The following is a 22,872-nucleotide window of genomic DNA, read 5'->3' on the forward strand; positions in this document are numbered from 1 at the left end:
ATGGCAAGCTCCCTGTGGCGGCTTGTCATGCTCCTTCAGTCACGATGGGTTTTGTTTTTGTTTTTTGAGACAGGGTTTGTCTGTGTAACCGTGGCTATCCTGGAACTCACTCTGTAGACTAGGCTAGCCTCCAACTCACAGCAATCCACCTGCCTCTGCCTCCCCAAAGTGTTGGAACTACAGGCATGCACCACCATGTCTGACTAATAAAATTTCTTAATATCATGAAATGTATTTTCAGTGTCTTTGGCAAAGATGTTAGGGATATTATTGCTGTGATAAAACACCAGGATTTTAGATTGCTTTAGGCAACTTGGGGAGAAGATTTATTTGGCTTATGCTTCCACATCATTGTTCATCATGAAAAGAAGTCAGGGCTGGAGCAAGAGCTGATACAGAGGCCAGGGAGGGGTGCTGCTTATTGACTTGTTTCTCTAGGCTTGCTCAGTGCCATCTTTAGAACCTAGGACCACCAGCGAGCGTAGGATGATGCCGATCTTAATGGGCTGGGCCCTTCCCATAAATCACTGATTAAGAATATGCCCTACTGGCTTGCCTACAGCCTGATCTTATGGAGGCATTTTCTCAGTTGAGATTCCCCCTTTAAGATGACTCTAACCTCTGTCAGGCTGGCATAAAATTATCCTGCACATTGTGTTTTTAGGGATGCCTGGGATGGCGTGGTGGGTAGGTGCCAGGAGGTAGAGTTTGGATGGAAAAGAAAGACAACAGACAGAGAGATGCAAACAAACAGCTGGGTACCTACAGGTCTGCAACTGGGAAGAGGAAAGGGGTCAAGTTGAGCTCTCCGGAGAGCATTGGGTTCTTGTTGGGAAGACTAGGAACGGCTTCAGGATTCTGCCAGCAGGTTTTCCCTGATGGCAGAAATGAACAAGAAACATATGTTTCTGGGACTGGTGTGATAATGGAGGTAAAAAGATCTTATTTTAATTTGCCAGTGAGTCACTGTTTAGTATGCACCAATGAGCCTCTTCCTGCTCAGACTGGGAAGAGCAAGCCATCTTGTGCTTGTAGCAATCCCCAGAGTGGATGATGAGGGTTTCGGCTAACCCTATGACAAGAGGTCAAAGACTATAGTCCTTTACTTGCTCCAGTTTTTTGGGAGGTTAAAAGTAGGTTAAAAGCCAGACTTCTATATAATGTTTACTTACACAGTGCTTTTTGTTTGCTTTTTTTTCCCCTTTCTTTGGTTTTTCAAGACAGGTTTCTCTGTGTAGCCCTAGCTGATCTGGAACTCACTATGTAGACCACGCTGGCCTCGAACTCCCAGAGATCTCCCTGCCTCTGCCTCCCAAGCACTGGGATTAAAGGTGTCCACCACCACTGCCCATCTTGTTTGCTTTTCTTTTTTTTCTACTATGCTAAGCAGATTCAGTTGTATTTGTTGTGAAAACCAATGTTACACCAACATGAGAAAGGGCTTTAAGTTCTTTATAGTCTTGCCATCTTACTGAAACTTTTTCCTCCAGTTCCCTGCCAGTCTTTGTCTGTAGTCATGTTTCCTTGATCAGGCTCCTGTGGAGTCAGCTCTATGCTGACTAACAGCAGTGGGTTAGCCTGGGTAGCAGGTATTGGCCTGAAGGCTTTTCTGCTTTTATGAGATGATGATAACCCAATGCATCCAAATTGGAGTAAGAGCAGACAAACAGACTGATGTTCTCATGCCTTAGGCAGGATGTCTCCTGCTAAAAGCAGTCCAACAGTGTGGTAGATCTCCATCCACCTATAAGGATGTGAAAGATGTTTGCCTATTTGTGCCCTTCTGTTTAGTGTAAGTTGGCTTCCTCCTGCCAGTCACATCTGGCACAGGCTTTATGTAGGATTGGCTGCCTCCCTCCTTCGTCAGAATACAGTGTGCCCTGCATGTCTCACATCTGCATGTATGCAGTGTAACAGGTTATGAGGGTTAGACAGAAACTGTCTCACCCAGGAATGAATGCCTGTTCTGATGTGGGGGTTAGCGCCTGGAAGGCAATTCAGTACGTGTGGATGCTTATGTGCCTGTGAGGCAACTGAGACTTTCTGCCATTGCTGTCCCAGTCATGGCCCATTGCTGCTGCCATTAAGACATGCCAAAGAAAGTCATAGTGTGTGTTTGTGGCTGTAACTCAGAAGAAAATTGAATATAGAGTGTATTGCAGTGTGATAGAGAGTGACAGTTTGATATTGGTGGTCAAAGAAAAGCAAGTTTGTCTTCTGCTTCTCCTATAATAACCTCAGAATAACCAAGTCATTGGGGATTTTTTTTCTTTGTAAAATACTCTTGCTAATAAATAACAGAAGGAATGCTAGAATATCACTGTGTGTAGACACTAAAGCACTAAAGGAGCTAGGAAGCCATCAGCTGTGGCTAATTACCAGCAGAGGCAACACAAAACACCATAGGGGAAGAATCCATGGCCCCCGTTGAACCTAAATCCAACTAAACTTTGAGGTTTAGCTCATAGTTCTCAGGAAGTACAGGGCACAAGGAAGAAAAACATGGACTAATAAAGGAATGGACTCAGCACGCCTAGAGTATGTGCATTAAGCTTAGGCCCTAAAGGAGACTTAAGAGACTACTTACTGCCAAACAGAAGCCTTCATAAAATCTTGTTTTGGACAAGCTGTACATTTTTAAGACAGTTGGGGAAATATTTGGTGGTGGTTGTGTTTCTTTAAAAGTCACTTTTTTAGAGATATTGCTGTAATACAGATAAAATGACAGGTAATGAGTAAACAGGGAAATAGAGGAAACAGAATTGTTTCCAAGTATGTAATTTTAGTGGCTGTGTATGTGGAGGTGCCTATAAATTACCCTCTGCTTCTGTTTATTTTACCTTTGATTTCTATTTAATTATCTCATAGTCAGGTAACAAAAGTGGTAGAGTACTTGCTATCGTGGACATGGGCTTGCCCTCTGAACCACGCCCGTCACTCCCATGCAGAGTCAGAATATGAGAAATGTTACAGATTAGGTTGCCAGGGAAACAGACCAAGATCCGAAATATGGAAGCTGTTTATTAAGGTGAGTTCTGGTGCTCAACACCTGTGGGAATGAGTGGAAAGAATCAGGATTAGGCACCATACTATCACATCCCGAGTGATGGGGCACTCCATGAGCACTGGAGCTAGATGGTACAACTTTCAGAGGTAATCTGGCTTTTAACACACACACACACACACACACACACACACACACACACACCATTCACTGACTCTGGCTATTCAGGGGAGAAGCATGAGCTTAGGTCAACCTGCTCTGCAGTTGGAGCTATCCCTGCCACTTAAATAATGCTCCCAGCTGCTGAATAAAATAGGCCATAGCTAAGGATTTGGCTTTGAAGCATTCATTGCAGCAATATAATTGGTCCTCCTTGTCTGTGGGTGATGTATTTATGGACTCACCCACCCACTGATCTAAAATTGAGTCTGAGGCTGGCAAGATGGCTCAGTGGGTAAAGGCTCTTGCTGCCAAGCCTGATGACCTGTATTCCCCAGAACCAACATGGTGGAAGGAGAGAACCAATTCTTATAAATTGTTCTCTAACTTTGTTTTCCATGGGTATTGTAGCATGAGCCACACCCACACCAATAAATAAATGTAATTTTTTTTCTTTTAAATAAAGTCTGTACAAAATGTATAGACTTTTTTATTATTCCCTAAACAGTGCTATGTAATATAGTGTTTACATTATATTGGGTATCATAAGTAATGTAAAGGTGATTTAAAGTATATGGAAGATTTTTTTAAAAACTGGTCATGGTAGCACACACATGTAATTCCAGCACTAGGGAAGTAGAAGCATGACATCAGGACTTTTAGATCAGACTTAGCTACCTAGGAAGTTCAAAGCTAGCCTGAGCTGCATGAGACCTTGTCTTAAAAAAATAAAGGGGCAGGAGAAATGGCTCATCAGTTACGAGCACTAGCTATTCTTGCAGAGGATCCAGTTTTCTGAGAATTAGGGTATCTACATGGGGATGGAGAGTCACCTCACAGATAACTGGAGAAGAGTTTGTTCATCCTACAATAGTGGTGACACTGCATGAAACTGTTCAAACTTACCAAACAACATAGTGCGATCTGAAGACAACGTGCAGGAGTGTACAGTTAGTTTTCAGGGGGAGAGGTATTGGGATTGAGCACATGGCCTTGCATTACTACTGGGCTGTTTCTCCAATCCTTGATTTTTGTTTTTGATATATAGCTTAGGCTGGACTTGAACTCCTGATTCTCCTGGCTCAGGCTACCCAGTGCGGGGATTATAGGTCTGTGCTACCACGACCAGGTTTTTTATCTTTTGTGTACTTTAAACTCTCTTTATTTTACTTATGATATGCATTCAGTTAATTTTAGTTGGGGAAAAATTGGAAACCAAACATGTAGCTATGCCTTAGTATGCATCAGAACTGTGGTAAGATGAGATAGCATAAGAAAATCATATTTGTCTTACTTTATGACTTGGGGAAGGAGGGAATATAATTATGTTGGAAAAATTAACAAATCCCTTTAGAGTATGTAGAACTAACTCACATCTCCCTAGTTAGTTGGTGCTGCATGTTAACTACAGTGCTGATTTTTAGAAGGTGGTTTTGTTGGACAAGTGAGGTCTCACTCTGTTACCTAGACTGTCCTGGAACTCCTAGTGTCAAGTGATCATCTTGGTCAGACTCAAAGAGGCACGTTGACAGCCCACAGTGATTTTTTTTTTTTTTAATGTTTATGGATATTTTGCCTGCTTGTATGTCTGTGTTACCATATACATGCCTGATGCTTGAGGAGGCTTGGAGAAGGCATTGGATACCCTGGAACTGACGTTAAGCCGCCATATGGGTGCTAGGAATTAAACCCAGGTCTTCTTGAAAAACAGCTATTGTTCTTAATCACTGAGCCATCTCTTTATACCCGCAATGATTATTTGTTAACTAAAATTTTAGTATTCAAAAAATGGTTTTAAAAACACGAGTTTTGTTATGAGATGTTCATATATGTAGCATCATACTTTGCTCATATTCCCACTCCCTGCACTTGCCTGTCCTCCTCTTCCCTCTTCCTCCCCTTAAATTGTCTCATTCTGCTTTTTTGATATATATATACACACATATATGTCTTCTGTGTGTATATCTGTATACACATACATATATACATGTATACATATAAATGGCATATATATGTAATTTTTAAAAATCTAGATTCTGCATATGAGTGGAAGCATATTTGGAATACTTACTTTTAGTCTTTGGTTGTTTTGTTTTGCTTTGTTCTTAGAGACAGGGTTTTTTTTGTGTGTGTGTGTATTCCTGCCTATCCTGGAACTCCCATAGATCAGGCTGGCTTCAAACTCAGAGAGATCTGCCTGCCTCTGCCTCCAGAGTATTGGGGTTAAAGGCGTGTACCACCACCACCTGGCTTACTCTTTTGGTCTTTTTGAGACAAGGTCTCTCTATTACACAGCTCTGGCTGTTCTTGAGTACTCTATATAGACCAGGATGTCCTTATTCACAGAAATCCACCTGGGATTAAAGGTGATTCCACACCCTACTTCTTGAAATGCTTTTTATTTTATTACATTTATGTGGGGGGGGGATGCACACACGGCAGTGTTTGTGGGAGGTCAGAAGACAACTTACATAAGTTCTTCTACCATGTGGGTTCAGTTGTCAGACTCAGGTTGGTAGACTTGGTGCCAAGCACCTTCACCCATTGAGCCATCACACCAGTCCTAGAATGTTTTCTGACTGCGCTGTTTTCTGATACACTGTGGAGGACTAATGGTTGTTTAAGACAATTTAGTGGCATTAAGACTGCCATGTGGGGCCTGAAGGAAAAGCAAGGCGGAAGCATATGTTTCAAAGGTGGAAGCAGCATTGGTGTCTTCATGTAGACTAACTTGGACCCTTCTCTAGCGGTGTTCCAGCAAGCTGCAGTCATGTGTTTTCCTTCCTTCAGGTGCCTGGGAGAACAGCAGGCAGCTGTGCATGGAAAAGGTTCCTCTCAGCCAGCTGAGAACAGCAGTGTTGCTATGACTCCCACCTATGTGGACAGCCCACGAAAGGTAAAGGTGGCTCACCAGCAGGGGACTGTTGCCGTGTGCTCTCTGGAGCCCAAATGAAAGCGGAGCATATAGCTGTGAATGCAGGATCAATTGTGCTGAAGCTGTAGATAGGCTCCTTATCTCACACCCTCTTAAAGTTCTGTTATCCTTCATCAAGAAACCTTCTTGGGCTGCGGAAGATGGCTCAGAGGTTAAGAACACTGGCTGTTCTTCCAAAGGTCCTGAGTTCAGTCAATTCCCAGCAACCGCACGGTGGCTTATAACCATTTATAATGAGATCTGGTGCCCTCTTCTGGCCTGCAGGTATACATGCAGTCAGAACACTGTATAAATAATAAATAAATCTTTAAAAAAAGAAAGAAAACTTGTTGACAGTTTTATGGTCAGCATAAAAGGTACAGCATATAAACCAGCCACACAGAACTCAAGGCCTTTGATCTGACTTGAACTTTGGAATTTGCCATCTATTTTCCTTCACAGTCACCATTCACTGCTGGGGAACTGGAAATTCCTGAAGCACCATCCACACAAACCTGTTCTTTTTTGATATTGGAATTCCTATTTTTGTTCGTTTGTTTGTTTTGTTTGTTTGAAGATTCTTGAGAAATACTGGGAAAGAAAAAATGCAAACAAAACTTTGAAATTTTCGGCCTTTGTATGGCATAGCAAGTGCAGCAGAATGGCAGAAAACCCTAGGTCAAGCTTTTGTGTCTTATGGAAAGTTCAGGCACATCATCTTGTGTGGCAGGTTGAGCTGATTCTGGTTCTCTTATCTAGTTTTTACCACTGCGAAATGAAAGAGAATCTGGCCAATTTTAAAAAATAATTTTGGCCATATTTTATATCTAACTTCATATTTATTAATTTTACTCATATCATGAAAGTTGTCCATGTCATTTTTCTCAAGATTTTGTTTATTTTTTAAGTTTTAGTGATTCATCCAAAGTCTTATACATGCTAAGCAAGTAGTCTGCAACTAAACTAAACTTTGAATTCCTAAAACACAATGTTGAAAGTACCTTTGGACTAGGGATGTGACTCAGAGGTAGACCATTCAGTTTACATATTCAAGGCCTTGGTTTGATCCCCAGTACTACATACATACAGAAAACTTATTTAAAATGTAAATGGTTTTTTATTTTCAAGATAAATTTTAGCCAGGTATGGCAGGGCATGTCTTTCATCCCAGCACTCAGGAGACAGAAGCAGGCAGATCTCTCTGAATTCAAGGCTAGCCTAGTGAGTTCCAGGACAAGACAGTCAAAGCTACACAGAGAGAATATGTCTTGGAGGGTCTATAGAATTACCAATTCTGGGGTTGGGGATTTAGCTCAGTGGTAGAGCGCTTGCCTAGCAAGCGCAAGGCCCTGGGTTCAGTCCTCAGCTCTGGAAAAAAAAAAAAAAAAGAATTACCAATTCTATAGAATTTTAATCTTCAGGACGTAAAATTTTAAGTGATGCTAATGAACTTTTTTATGGCAGTTATTTGACTACAGGTCTGATTAATTACCTAGCTATAAATTACTAGAATTATTAAAATGGGATTAAAATATGAGAAAAGTATCAACCAAAGCTGCAGGCAGCCTAGAAACTGTGGAGCAGAGATTAGCAACCCTGTGTGTGGATTTCAGGATTCATAGGCATAGTAAGAGTACTGCGTAAGTACTTCTATAACCATTTAAAATTATAAAAGCCATTATTTGCTCATAGCCTGTGAAGACCAGGTGAGTGGCCAGATTTACTCTATAAGTTGTAGTTTGCTGACCCTGCTCAAGGGAGTAGCTTTAGGTCTCAAGGAGAGTCTGTGTACAAAGGAATGTTCTGTTGGCCAAAAAAAAAAAAAAAAATTTTATTTTTCTTAAAACTTGATCTCTTTTCAGTGATATAGATCTCAGTGTCATCAGTGCCTCAGCTGCCATATTCTGGGATGGACTTATGCCTACCAGGACTTTTCTCACCTCTGTACATTGTCATTTCTCAGGATTAGAGATTGTGCCAAAGACAAGATGGGAAAGTAGAGAAATTGTAGGAAGGTTGAAATGCACTAGAGACTACAAACTAGGTTGCTCTTCAGGATGCTGTCTTTCTTCATCTGACTTCTGAAGGTCATGGTCTGGGTGTGCCCTCCAGGTTTAGAGACTTGGAAGCAAAAATGCCATGAGATGCCCTGCTGCGGGCATGGAGGCAGCGAGTCTTAAAGTATCAGTGATGCATCTGCCTCTTCAGCCATGCCTCTCCAGGGTGTGCTACTGGGAGACACTGGCACTGGTGATAAACGAACACCCAAATACTCCGTTGTTTTACTTTTAGAACTGAAGGAGAGCACAGACCTTGATCGGTTGCCCTTCCTTCACTGCAACGACAGTCATGCTTGCAGCATAAAAAGACTTAGAAAGATCATAAGGTCTTTGAGATTCCTATTTGTCCTTTTTGCTTCAAATACACAGGCATTTACACCCAGCCGTAAGTAGAGAGAGGTGATCTCTTCAAGAAGTCCATTGCCTTAGTGCTTATGCACCTGACTTCATGTCTGAGTTCTTGATTTCTGTCACCCAAGTTAGAGGAGCAGGTACTGCTGCCTCTGCGCCCCCTGTATGCATGGATTACGCAAGACTTTTCTCATCATCGATTCTTTGCTGCCATATGTAGTAACTAATAGGCAGAAGAAATGTTAGGCTCCGGTGCCTCTGTCCCAGAGGGCTGTTACCCAGCTAGACTAAAGGATAAGATGTCACTGCTGCCTTTACCCCACTGTACCTGACACTGCCCTGGGGCCTTCCCTCTTCTTGGCAATAGGTCTGAAGGAAGTCAAAAGCATCCAAGCCACAGGTACACACAAGGAGCTTGGCTGTACCTCCAGCTCAGGTGCTTTCACCCACTGGTTAAGGTGTGATTTCTTGCTTGTGCTTTGCATTTGGATATTGTCTTTCTGGACCAGTCCTGTTCCCTATTCCACCCCCAGCCCATTCCCTCATGTCCTGGTTTTTCTCCTTCCCTCTTTGTTTTCATTTATTTATTTATTTACTTATTTTTCATCCCCTTCTCCTCCTATTCTCATACACAATCCATTTCTTGGCTACCTTGCACCTGTTGCTGCTGCTGCTGCTGCTGCTGCTTCCTCCTCTTCTGACTTCAGGACGGGGCCTTCTTTATGGAGTTTGTCCGCAGCCCACGCACAGCATCATCTGCCTTCTACCCTCAGGTTAGTCCAAACTCTAGCCTGTGCATGCCCATCCTTTTGGCAGAAGCTCCAAGCTGGCCTTCTGTTTACCTCTGAGCAGATAAAATTGGACTGAGTCTGAATTTGAGGGACAGCTGAAGTTGAAATTGTCTCTAAGGTGTCTTGGTGTTCGGAGCAACAAAAGGGAGAGGGAGAGATTCATGTAAGATGACAGACTACCACATCAGTGCCGAAATCAAGTGCTTCTTATTGCTGCTGGTGTGGTTCACTCAATTGCCATGAATCTCATTGTCGCCACATTGCAGCATCTGCCCTTTTAAGTTTTTATAAGCGTCGTGAAATGTGTATATTTAAGGACTGAACACTTATTTTTCTCCTCCTAGTACAGCCAAGATAAATTTAAAACAGTATGGCAGGAAGTGGTGGTGGGGAAAACAACCAGCATTTATAAATAGGCATGAGCTATGCCATAGGCTAATGGGGTGTGGTCTTGGGCAGTTTACTTGCTTTCTGGGCTTTATTTATTTGTCAAATGAAAGTTTTATATGAGGTCATTGAGGGCCTTCCAGGCCTTAAAATTTTTTACTCCCCACATGCCTGACACACGTATTATAGCTCATTCCACCTTGTAGCATAACCTATCACTTAGATAAAAGTTTTAGTCCAGTTTTTTATTTCCAAGACAGGATTTTTCTGTATGGCCTTGGCTGTTCTGGACTCGCTTCGTAGACCAGGCTAGCCTCGATCTCACAGAGATATGCCTGCCTCTGCTTTCCAAGTGCTCGAATTAAAGGCTTGCGCCACCGCACCTGGCTTTATTCCACTTTTATAAACTGTAGAAGTTGCTTTCTACAGTTCAGAATAGAACTAGGATTCAAACCCATGACCCACAAGGCTTGACTCAAAACCCACCCTGTAATTAGCGTTAGTAATTACTGTTTTGACTCGTCTTTGAAGACAAACAGGGCTCCCTGCTTTTTATGGAGGCTTCTAAGTATGCAGTTGACTTAGCCATAGAGAACCAGTTACAGAGATTGGAAAGAGTGAAGAGGGACTAGCTAAGGAGAATGGGACTGGTGAAGCTCACTGGGAGGAGTTCAGGAGTCCTTTAGTAGAAGTCAGAAACCAGCTCCTTGCTCTCTTTGCCAGTGCATTACAAACATACTCTTTGTAACAACCTATAAAGTATTATACCCATTATCCAGTGAGACAAGTGTACTTAAGACATTGGCAAAAGGACAGTGCACTAGTGGTGGCTCAGCCCTGTACTTCCTGTGAACATTACTGGGAGAGTGAGCTCTAGTTAACATTGGGGTCTTGGTTTTTAGGAACAGAGATTGCCACACCTGTCCGCCAACCTTACCTGTGGATCGCATAGCCATGTGCAATCCCTTCTGGGTCCAAGTTCTCCACCAAGTATCTCTCATCTCCGTGTAGGAATATACTGTATTTTGAATTAAAACACATGGGCTGACTTCTGTAGTCTTTTACTTTCTTTTGTTCCTCAATTCTTTTTTTTTAGATGTATTTTACCGATTTATGTGTATGAGCACTTTTGACCAGGTGTTTATCTATGCACCCCATGCATGCCTAGTAGAGAACACAGATCCCTTAGGACTGAAATTATGGACGGTTGTGAGCCACCATATGTATGCTGGGAATTGAACATGGCTTCTAAGAGCAACAAGTGCTCTTAACTCCTGAGCCATCTCTTCATCTCCAAAGTCTTTTACTTTCTAGTAAGAGACTCTATTGCTGTATTAGACTTAGAATTTAATTTAAGAAAAGTCAGCTGAATTGAAATAGAGATCTGTGGTCTGTTTGGTGTAGTGGAATTTACCTGTAAAAACAAAGGTAGACAAAGTCCCTACCACTGGGAATAGTAGGTAGAGGTCAGTTCCGTACAGGAGTGAGTGATGTTTGTCTCTCCTGGCGTTGTAATAATATGCATAAATAAAGTCAGGTGTGGCTCATAGTTTTTATCCCAGCACTCAAGGCAGAAGCAGGTGGATCTCCTGACTGTCTATAGAATGAGTTCCAGAGTAGCCAGAGTTACATAGAAAGACCCTGTCTGAAAAATCAAAAAACAACAAAGAAGACGGATAAGTTAAAAAAAAGTCAACTCTTGCCAAAGGTACTCTTTCCGTACGTGCGCACAATTAAATTGCATAACTTTGTTCTTTTTATTGTTATAAAATATATAAAAACATTTGACATTAATTTTGTAATATACAATGGAGGAGAAGGCTACTTTCAAATCTTGGCTTTAGTACTATACCAAGGTGTTTTAGTACTAACTATGCTTCAGAACTAATTATGCTTTAGAACCTATTTCTTTATTATAAGAGGAAATAGCAATTTAATTAATAATAATTTAAGATGGGGTCATTTTGAGTATTACAAATAACAAATGTTTTCAGCAAATTATAAGGGAATGAAATCATAACAAGTACATTTCTGATCATAATGCAAGAAAGATTTTTGACAGTCATTGCAAATAATAGAAAATACCTATGCGTTTAGAAATTTACACACTTGGAATCTTGCATATGTAAGTGAACAGCGGGATGCTGGGTAGGTGATCAGTATACAGTCAACACCAGCTGTGGTTAGAATTAGAGTTGTCTCCGTACATCCATCCATAATCCGTCAACTGGATCAGAAATACTGGGGAGAGGAAGTTATGTCCAAACGTGTACAGACCTTTTTCTTTAGCTTGTTCCCTGAACAATGTAGTGTAACTGTTGCTCTCATAGCTGTTCTATGCACTAGGTATTATAAGTCATTTTGAGATGATTGAAATTCATGCAGTTTGGGGTCTGCATGTGCTGCAGGACAGCTACAAGTGCATCCTAACACAAAATTATACATGTGAAACATTAGGAAATTTTTAAAAAATTCCGTGTTTTGTTTTTGTAACTGGGCTGTGATGTCAGAGTGTGACTTTGTAGGTGACAGTGTCATGTTGCAGTGTCAGAAAGTTGAGCCTGTGAATGTAGACAGGATGATTTGCATAGTTATACACAAATACTATGACATGTATTTTAAGAGACTTGATCGTCGTGGGATTTTATTTCTTGGAGGTAATAATGTCTTCACACCAAAGGATGACTAGTAGTGTTGAAGATGAATTATGTCAATTTAATGCATGTTTGTTTATTACTCTTTGGTAATTTCATATATAAATATTGTATATTTAGATGACAGGCATTTGCCCCCCCCCTTCACCCTACATCTCTCTCACCACTTCACATTGGAACCTTTTTTTGAGGGGGGAGACGGGTGTTGACCTAGGGTTTCACTCTGTCACCCTAGATATTTTGAAACTCAATCTGACTGGCCTCGAACTCATAGAGATCCGCCTGCCTCTGCCTCTCAAGAGCTGGGATCAAAGGCGTGCGCCGCCACCGCCCAGTCTTAGTGGTTGTGTACACGTGGTGATTGGTTATTGCGTGCTGCCTCTTGCTGCACTTCTGGAGAATGACGGTGCCCATCAGTCTGTGTGGTTGACTTTTTGTGTTTTGGGGGTTTTTTGTTTTGTTTTTGTAAATCATAAAAGCACAGTGGTTCTTTTAGAGCCAGGGCAATTTTTTATCTCATGGGACAGCTGATAATATCTAGAAACATTTTGGCATCTGTGGGTAGTAGATCTAACGTGTGGGATTGGGACTGCTGCTCAGCATTGTGCAGTGCAGAGGCCGCCCTGTGACAAAGATTCGTTTGATCCCAAGAGACAGCAGTGCTGAGATGACAAGCCCTGTTTTAGAAGCGGCAATATTTTCATCATCTAACAAAATACCTAATGAAAGAAGGCTCTCTCTGGAGGATGCATTCAAGACCTGTAGTTAAGGCTTTTTTATGCTTTTTTAGCGTGCTCTGAAAGGTTTAGTCATTCTTTATAAACATTTGGTCTGGGATGTAACCTTTAGCAGCTGCTGCAGGATTTTAGCTAAGTGGGACATAGCCCTGCACTTTAGGACCCTTAAAGGAAATGAGGCGGGTAGACTACTTTCCTCAGCAGTTCCTTCAGCAGGCTCAGCGAAGTCTGCTGCTTGGGGGCTGGTGTGAGGATAATCAAAAACATTAAAGTAACCTGTGGGTCATGACCCCTTTGGGAGTTGAACAATCCTTTTGTAGGGGTAGCACATCAAATATCCTGTGATATTGGATAGTCACATTATGATTCAAAACAGTAGCAAAATTGCAGTTATAAAGTAGCAACAAAAATGATTTTACTGTAGGAGATCATCACAACACATGGAGCTATATTAAAGGGTCACAGCATTATGAGGCCTGAGAACCACAGCACTTGAAGACCTATTGGTGCGTTTTTAGCCAGTGAGATGCGGAACCATAGGACAACAGAACTCAAAAGAATTATACTTTTATAATAGTGACTGAAAGGGTAGACTTGGTGGGTGGCTGGTGTTGTGTTGAGATCCCAAATCAGACAAATTGTTGAACCTGGCTGTGCTTTTCTGCTCTCTACACCACAACCGGTGGATCCAGAGAGGGAAAGGAAGGCAGGAACAACCTTGGGTAATAGAGACCTCTGTGGGCGGTGAGCACAGTGAGAACAAACTCTAGGGGGAGGCAGCTTCACTGAGGCAGTTTACTTGGGGGAGCAAAGGCTATTTAAACATTTGGGGAATGGGTAGAGGCTTTTGGGGTGGGTGTATATCATTGGCCAGGGCCAGGGTGCTGGGAATGCCTTTTTTGCATGAAGAGGAATTCCAGGTGCTAGCTGGACATGACCTTAAAAGGAGAGGGGAAGCTTAACATGGCTGCATATGTGACATCCTCTGGTGCATGCAAAATGTTAGGGGAGAAGGGTGGGTGCAGGACTATGCAGACCTGGGGCAGGGTTGGACACAACTCGACCCCACTCCTCCAGAGCAGCTCCTCTCAGTTCCGAAGTACCCTAGCCCCACAACAAATATTCTGTAGAGGCAGTTCACGGTGTGACAGCTCACAGAGATATGCAAGATCTCACCATATTGGGGCACCTAGGTTGGAACTGATTTTTAAGGAGATGCAAATCGCAATGGCTCGTAGGTGGTTTTCAGGAGAAAGGCTGCAGTTGTAGGCCCAGTTAGGATCCTGTTCCAACCAGCCTTCCCAAGTGGAGTGGGAGCATGACCCTAGTGCATGTAAACTAGGGGAGGCCAGAGGCTTAGACCTCTCTCAGGATGAAGCTAGAGAGCTCACAGATTACTGTCAGGAAGCTGAATGTACCACTGACACCACTGACAGATACAGGAAAGGAGAATTGGGGTGGAAAGGGTGAGTCATGGTACATGGACGGTGTCTCCTGGAATGCCAACCCGTTTGTCTTTCCCAAGTTTCTTTTTTCTTCCTCTCCTAAGGGATGATTCTGACTTCTGTGTTCTTTCTTTCTTTTGAGACAGGGTCTCATTATTTAGCTCTGGCTGACCTGGAATTTTCTGTGTAGTCCAGGCTGGCCTCAAACTTACAGAGATCTTCTTGCCTCCAAAGGCTGGGATTAAAGGTGTGTACTGCTTTGCCCAGCCTTCTGAGTTCTTTTTTATGGGGGATTTCCTTCAGAGCCAGTCTTGTGGTCTGAGTCTGGTACTGGAATGATTGCTATGGCTCTAGAGTTACTGTGATTGACAGGCTTCTGTCTGCCGTGGTTTAGAGGGTGTGAGTGTTTAATGTCTCTGACAAGCTAGTATACCCAGGACTGGGTATGGTCTCTAGACTCTTGGCTTTTCCACCAGGAACCAATGGGGACTGAGAATGGGAGGAATAGAGAAAACCCTGTATGTAACTATATGGTCGTGAATAGTGTAAAATGTCTGTTGATGTAATAAACCAGGGTAGTTTATTTACCATTTCCTTCTGGTTAATTTTGGATCAGTGTGCTAACTTTTTGCCCTTCTACAGGCATCTGTGGACCAAACAGCTGCTCTGGCATTGGATGGCACCAGTTTGGGGGTCAGCACATGCCAGTCCATGGATAGAGGGAGCAGCCAGGCCTTTGGGAACTCCCAGAACACAGGAGAACAGGCCTTTCCCTCTGCAAACTCTGGTGAAAGCAGGTGAGCTGCAGAATAACCAAACTGATGGTCCTGGTGGGTGGGAAAAGTTTAGCCAAAGGCACAGCAGTTGGTAATCCAAAGCTCTGGGCCATGATCTAATTGCTGCAAATCATGTGTGGGGACCCTGAAGGAGTCAGTCCTCACAGCCAAGTGGCAGGGTAAAGAATCTGTGCTCTCTCAGAAATGTACAAAGTTTCAGACATCATGCCAGTCCTGGTTGTGATGATGTCCGTGGCATGACGCCTTTTACAAGATGGTGTGCAGACAGTAAGGAAATGCACTCACAGTAATGAGTTCCACGTGGTGGGTAAACAAAACTTTTCTTTTCCAGAGGACAAGGTTACTACCTGTGCCTCATTTGCTTAGTAAGTGTCCCAGCTTTTTAGTTTGTTTTTTTGTTTCTAAGACAAAGTCTCTTTATTATGTAGTCCTTGACTGTCCTGAAACTTACTATGTAGATAAGGTTGGCCTCAAACTCACAAAGATCCACCTGCCTCTACCTCCTGGGTGCTGCTGGGACTAAAGGTATATGTCACAATACCTAGTTGTGTCTGAGCTTTTTAAAAACATAAGGTACGGTTGATAAGATGGTCCAATGTGTAGAGACATTTGCCATGCAAGGCTGATGGTTTATATTTGATCATGGAACCTATGGGAAGGGAGAAGGAAAGATCCAACTCTACAAAATTACTCTGCTGACCCCACCCCACACACGCGCAGATTGGCATGTGTGCCCATATAGGCCATACACATATACACACATGTACACAAATACACACACTGGTACTTTAAAAAGGCAAAAGTATTTTTTAGTCAGGGTCTAGGGATATAGCTCATTTGGTAGAGTGTTTGTCTAGCACACATGAAGCTCTGAGTTGCAGCCCCCTCATGCTTTCTTAAACCAGACATGATGGCGCTTAGCTGTAACCCTTGTACTTGTCAAATAGAAGCAGGAGGAGCGAGATCATTCTTGGCTACATAGTTTATTTGAGGTCAGCCTGGGATGTATGAGACTTGTTTTAAAAAACAAACAAACAAACAAGCCATCTACATGATAATTGTACATGTTCATGGGGTAATGTGCCCTAGGTTTTGATGCCCATTGTCAGTCTTGAGAAGCTTTCCTTTCATGTTATGCCTGCTTAATCTGTTCTTACTGCATCATTTTACTGACTGAGCAGATCTTGGCTCTATGAGCTGAAAAAAACTGACATTTCCAGCCCTTTCCCTCAGAGCAGCCAGTGCTCTTGGAGACTCGCCAGATGGTCTTTGTCGGAATCACTGCACTTCCTTACGCCATAAACTGTGCTGGTTTTGCCCCTACTGCATCCACAACTGCGTGTTCATTTTGGCCAGTAGAGGTGATGCTTGGTCAGGCCCAGCTCTTCTCCTCTAACTTTGCTAAGGTCCATGTCCTCGACATACCTGGCTGGCTTTTGGGCCTAGCCATGGAAGAGATTGAAAGGGCTGCACAGCACATGAGGAGAGTACATCCATATGCTTCCTCACTGCTCAAGAAGGTAGAGAAGCTGTTGGTGTTTTTTTTTGTTTTTTTTTTTTTTTTCTGCTTTTGGAAAAAAAGAGGAACTGCAGTAGTTGAGAGGTGTGTCTCAATTAGGGTTTGTATTGCTGTGAAGAGACACCATGACCACAGCAACTCTTACCAAGGAAAACATTTACTTAGGACTAACTTACAGCTCAGAGTTTAGCTCATTATCGTCATCGTGGCCAGAAGCATGGCAGCACATAGGCAGACATAGTGCTGGAGAAGGAGCTGAGGGTTCTATATCTGGATCCACAGGCAGCAGAAAGAGACAGTGAGCCATTAGGCCTGGCTTGAGCTTCTTAGATAGACTTCAAACCCCACCCCCAGTGACACACTTTCCTCAACAAGGCCACACATCCTAATACTGCCACTCTTTATGAGCCTATGGAGACTTTTTTTTTTTTTTTCAAACCACCACAAGGTAAGATTAAAAATGATGTGGTAGGCAAAAGCAGGAGCCATGCCTGAAAATTATATAGTGTACATTCCATTTCATGATTAGGAACCGTGTAGCAATGGATACAGCTACATTTGGAAAAGATGAGTCTCTGCCTTTGAAGGTGTTTGTGAATAGAAGGTAGTCTCTTGACTACACACTTGAACTCAGATTCAGGATAAAGTACATTCTCTTCAAAGGTTTTGTAACTAAGCCTGAGATTCTGGTTTTAGGTTTTTATTGTGGTGCTGGGGACTAACCCAGGGCTTGAGATTCTGAAATGCTGCATTGAGCCCTGAAGAACACCCTCCCGAACCTCCCCCCCCCAACACACCCCTACACATACACACACACAAATAGGTACTCAAAATACTGGAATAGAAGAAAGAGGAAAGTTCGAGAAGTTTCTAATTGAGACCCAGAATTAACTAGTTTGGAGAAGTGGAGCCACTCAGCTGCTGAGAGTTAATCTCTCTCTCTCTCTCTCTCTCTCTCTCTCTCTCTCTTTCTCTCTCTCTCTTTTTTTCCTCTTACAGATCTCCCCACCCCCATCTCTGTAACAAGTTTTTCCAAGTAGCCTAAGTTGATCTCACTCATGATCCTCCCAGCTCAACATCCAGAGTGCTGGGATTACAGGAGTGTGCAGCCACAGCTGCTTTAAGCATTTTTAAATTGTGGCACCTTCAAGGCAGAACTTGGCAGCAGGCGGTAGAAAGATCAGGATTTTGGAATGTGACTCACTTGAATGCAAATCTAGATTCTGATGCTTCCCAACTCTTGGACGTTCACTAGTTCATTTAGCTAATCTGACTTGCTTTAGTGTATCTGTCTTGTACTTTGTTTTACATATGTTAGCCCCACACTACCCTAAAAGACATGAATAGCACTGTCCCTGCCTTCAGATAAAAATAAAAAATAAAGATCAAGAAAATCCAGGGTCCCTGAACTGCTTAGTGATAATTCAGGGTTTTTTTTTTCCTGTAAACTGTCACTTGAAATCATTAGGCAGCACTCTTTGATTGGTCAGGGTTAAGTAGCATGTGAGAGGCCATCAGGCAAAATCAGCAGCCTAAGTCTTCTAGGAAACATCATTATTAATGCAGCTAGAGATGTGTCTCAGTGCTTAAGAGCTGCCATGCTCTTCAGAGAACATGAGCTGTGTCCCACCACCCACATTAGATGGCTCACCGTTGCCTGTAACTCCAGCTTCAGCAGATCAAAGCCTTCCTCTGACTTCTACACGCAAGCACATAAATAAAAGAATAAAAATGAAAGAGAAAAGTGATCAAAGAGGGAGGTGCTTTTTAAGTGTTTTTTATGTTTTTGGATACAAAATCACTTTGCCCTTTTTTTTAAGATTTATTTATTTTATGTATATGAGCACTGTTTTCATGCACAGCAAAAGAGGGCATCAGATTCCATTACAGATGGTTGAAAGCCACTATGTGGTTGCTGGGAATTGAACTCAGGACCTCTGGAAGAACAGCCAGTGCTCTTAACCACTGAGCCATCTCTCCAGTCCCACTTTGCCTTTTTAAAATGTAGAAAGTCTTGTGCTCAACCACAGCACTGAAACAAAAACCCAACGCCATGTTGCCTTGTTATACTCTGTGTTTCAGCTCTCAGCAGCACATAGCCAGCTCTCTAACATCATCCTCTACCCTGGTGGAGATCCTAGAAGCCATGAAGCATCCCTCGTAAGTGACTGGGCACATCTGTGAAGCAAGGGCGGAAGGTACCTGAGGGGAGGCTTGCCATGGTGGTGTAAATGGGTAGACTTACACTTACTCTGCCACTGACCAACTGTGAGACATGGGTGTGTCACCTGACCTCCCTGAGCCTCTGCTCCTTGTTTATACAGTGAGGTTGGTTGGTTTCCTGAGACAGGGTTTCTCTGTGTAGCCCTGGCTTTTCTGAAACTCACTCTGTAGGACCAGGCTGGCCTCGAACTTGCAGAGATCCACCTGCCTCTGCCTCACCAGTGCTGGGATCAAAGGCATATGCCACCACGCCCAGCTACAGTGAGAAGTTTGTAAATTGCATTTTATTTATTATGTGTGGGGAGCCAGAGGGCATGCACATGTGTGCATGCTAGTCAGCTGCAGTTACACATGGAGCCAGAGGACAGCTTTGAGGGGCTGAGCCTCTCCCTCCACAGGTTGCTACCCAAAGTTGAACTCAAGGCGTCAGGTTTGATGGCAGCCATCTTTATATACTGCGCATCTTGTCAGTCCATACCATGAGTTTTTACATACATGGCTAATGCAGTGATTAGATTCTTACATGAAGTACCCAAGGTAGTACTGACAGATAAAGTTTTCTCTAACTGTCTCCTCTCCTCTCAGTTCTTTTATCCTGTTGTGGAGATTTCTGTCAGTCTAGGAATTGTATATAGAACCCTCCTTTCAGACAGGGCATGATTTCTCATCTGTTCTTTTTCCTTCATGCCACTGGGCACGTATTCCCTACTCACGTGTTGGAATCCAGGACAGGAGTCCAGCTGCTGTCTGAACAGAAGGGCCTTTCACCATGCTGCTTCATTAGTGCTGAGGTGGTACACTGGCTGATGAACAACGTGGAGGGGGTCCAGACGCAGGCGATGGCCATCGACATCATGCAGGTAAGCCAGCAAGGCAAGGCTCATCTGCTCAGGTCACTGTAACGGAAGTAGTCACCCATTCCAGGAAAGAGATTTGCAGGCTGGGTGGAGGATCTGTTCTCAGGCGTGAAGCCTGTCTGGAATTGATGAAAGGACAGATCTTTGAGCGCCGCTTTGAAGACCTTAGGGCTAAGAAGTGGTAGCACAAGGCCCCAACAGCACTGAGGAAGTGGAGGCAGGAGGATCATAAGTTAGAAGCCATCCTATTGTACATAGAGACTGTCTTAGAAAGACATAAACAGGTGTGTTTGTGTGTGTATGTGTATACTTTGACTTTAAAGTCTTCCAGGATTTAGTATCTGAACTGAAATATTCTGGACAGGATCTATATATTCTTGTTCCTCAGATAAATATCTGTGAAAGGTTTTTCAGGGAATGCTCCCCATTTTTACCTTGATGACCTCTGTATCCAAGTCCCATGGCTGAATTCCAGGCTCTACATCAGAGGCTTCTTCACACAGCAGTACAAAGGCACCAGACTGAGGAGTCGCTTAATCTCATGTGTCTTGTGCCTGCATGGCACCACCTCTTAGTGCTCATTTCCATATGCCCAAGACTTGCATGCTGCTTGGCACATGGTAGGCACTTAGGAGATTACTGCCAAGTTCAGCTCACCTTTCAGCAGACTAAGTGGAAGGTTGAGTAAGGTCAGGTTGACTGAGCTAGTTCACACTGTCCCGTCCATCCTGAGGTCTACAGTAGAGAGCAGGATAGTTCTTGACCACCTGTCTTCTCACTGCATGGTGAATTTAATAACCAATTTGAATATTAATGATTGTCATTTTGCTCTTTGGAGGTCTTGATGTACTGTTTTGCATAGCTTGTCTCTGGTAAACCCCTGTCTCCTTGAGAATATTGCTTTCGTATTGATAAAATGAAAAGCTATTATACCAATTTAAATTAAATGAGTTGAAGGTACACATAACAATGTGGACAAATATCAGAAGCTTAATATCGATAAAAACAAGTTGATACAATAATACAAATATTATATTCTTTATTTAATTTAAAATACTATAAAATAGCTCATTCTTATGTGAAGACATACCTACATAAAACTTTTTAAAAATATGTTTGAGATATAACCTCAGACATATACATGTACACACAACATAAAATAAACAAATCTCGGAGCTAAAGGGAGATGGCTTATTGCTTTTTCAGAGCCAGAGTTTGGTTTCCAGCACCCTCATGAGGTGCAACCACCTGTAACTTCAGCTCCAGAGGATCCAGTACATACAATATAAATACATCTTTAAAACAAATAAAAATTTAATATTTTTAGAAACATGCTTGAGAATATTACTGTATTAGTTACTTTTCTATTGCTATGACCAAGGCAACTTAATACAAGAAGCAATTAATTGGGCTTACCATTCCAGGCTAGAGTCTATGATTGTGGAGTGAAGGCCTGGTGGCAGGAACAGCTGATAATTCACATCTCAAAGCAGGAGGTAGAAAGCATATTGGGAATGAGTCTTTTGAAACCTCAAACCCTGCCCCCAGTGACACACTTGCTCCGCAAAGCCACACCTCCTAATCCTTTCCAAATAGTTCTACCAGCTGGGGACCAAGTATGCAAACATATGAGCCCATGGGGGCCATGCTCATCCTCATTAAGTGTTGAAGCATTCAAACCACCGTAATTGTTTATTTCTGAGGGAGACAAGAATGGGATGTGAAAGAAGCCATAGTTTTGTTGTGTGTGCGTGTGTTTACACACCAGTCATCTGCATGTACTGCCAGCAGAGGTCAGAAGAGGGCATTAGAGCCCCTCAAACTGGAGTTAATGGTAGTGATGAGCCACTGTGTGGGTGTGAGAACTGAACCATGGTCCTGTGGAAGACCAGCAAGTGCTCTTAACTGCTGAGCCAACTCTCCAGGCCCATGTTGTATATGTTTCTAATTTTTTTTTTTTTTTAATTTTTATGTGTTTGAGTATTTTATTTGCATGTTTATCTGTGCACCATATGCAAGCCTGGTGCCAGAGGAGGCCAGAAGATGACATCTGATTCCCTGGGACTGTAATGATAGACAGTTGTCAGTTACCACGTGGTTACTAGAAATTAAAGCCTGGTCCTCTGAAGAGAAGCCTGTGCTCTTAGTCACTGAGCTGTCTCTCCAGCCCCTGTTTTGTTGTTTTTTGTTTTTTGAGAATCTGTCCCTAGCCCTGGCCATCCTAGAATTCACTGTGTAGACCATGCTGGCCTAGAACTCATAGAATTCTGCCTGCATCTGTCTCCTGAGTGCTGGACTTAAAGGCACACATGAACATGCCAAGTGATTTTTTTTTTTTTTTTAATAAAAGGAGTTGAAGTCAATATCATAATGCTTCCTTATCTCAGTTTAATTTCTTAAACTTTGAGTTGCTCACTGACTCAAAAATATTAAGTGGAACATTCCAGAAATAATGTTTTAAGTCATGTCTGTTATATGTGGTATATAGTATCACTCCACTATATTATTAGTTATTATTAGTATCTAATGATAAATTAGATAAATGATAAATTACTATGCCTAATTTATAAATTAGGAATGCATTTGTAGGAAAAACAGTTGAGTCATGCCTTGATACCTGAGGATAGGTTCCAAGCTTTCCATAGGTATCAAATTCTACAAATGCTTGAGTCCCTTATATTTATATATATTTTTTATTTATAATAGACCATATAGACCCTCTCATATACACCATTTCTGGGTTATTTAAGCCAAATAAAATATAAGTGTATTGCTTAGAGGAATGGTAATGGAAGACCATGTGTGTGAGGTCAGTGCAAATGAATTTTCTTTCTCTCTCTCTCTTTTTTTCTTAAGATTTCTTTTTAAAAATTTTTCATTGGTATATACTCATTATACATAGTACTGGGTCACATTAAGAAATTTCCACACCAGGTAGTAGTGGCACACGCCTTTAATTCCAGCACTTGGGAGG

At 42.4% G+C, this 22,872-nt stretch overlaps 1 protein-coding gene across 1 annotated transcript in view; it reads left to right on the forward strand.

The window, feature by feature from the left end:
* Positions 1-5,953: 5,953 nt before the first annotated feature.
* The window catches only part of LOC129678261 (GATOR complex protein DEPDC5-like), a gene marked incomplete at its 5' end in the record, with an annotated part of 20,436 nt that continues 3,517 nt past the window's right edge, over positions 5,954-22,872 (forward strand). The window contains 5 exons of the mRNA XM_055608989.1: positions 5,954-6,059; positions 9,196-9,261; positions 15,145-15,299; positions 18,901-18,978; positions 19,769-19,901. Of these exons, the coding sequence (XP_055464964.1) occupies positions 5,954-6,059; positions 9,196-9,261; positions 15,145-15,299; positions 18,901-18,978; positions 19,769-19,901 (538 nt within the window). The remainder of the gene's footprint in view (positions 6,060-9,195; positions 9,262-15,144; positions 15,300-18,900; positions 18,979-19,768; positions 19,902-22,872) is intronic.

The sequence above is a fragment of the Psammomys obesus genome, unplaced genomic scaffold (assembly GCF_907164565.1).
Source record: "Psammomys obesus unplaced genomic scaffold, mPsaObe1.curated_primary_1811, whole genome shotgun sequence".
NCBI lineage: Eukaryota > Metazoa > Chordata > Mammalia > Rodentia > Muridae > Psammomys > Psammomys obesus.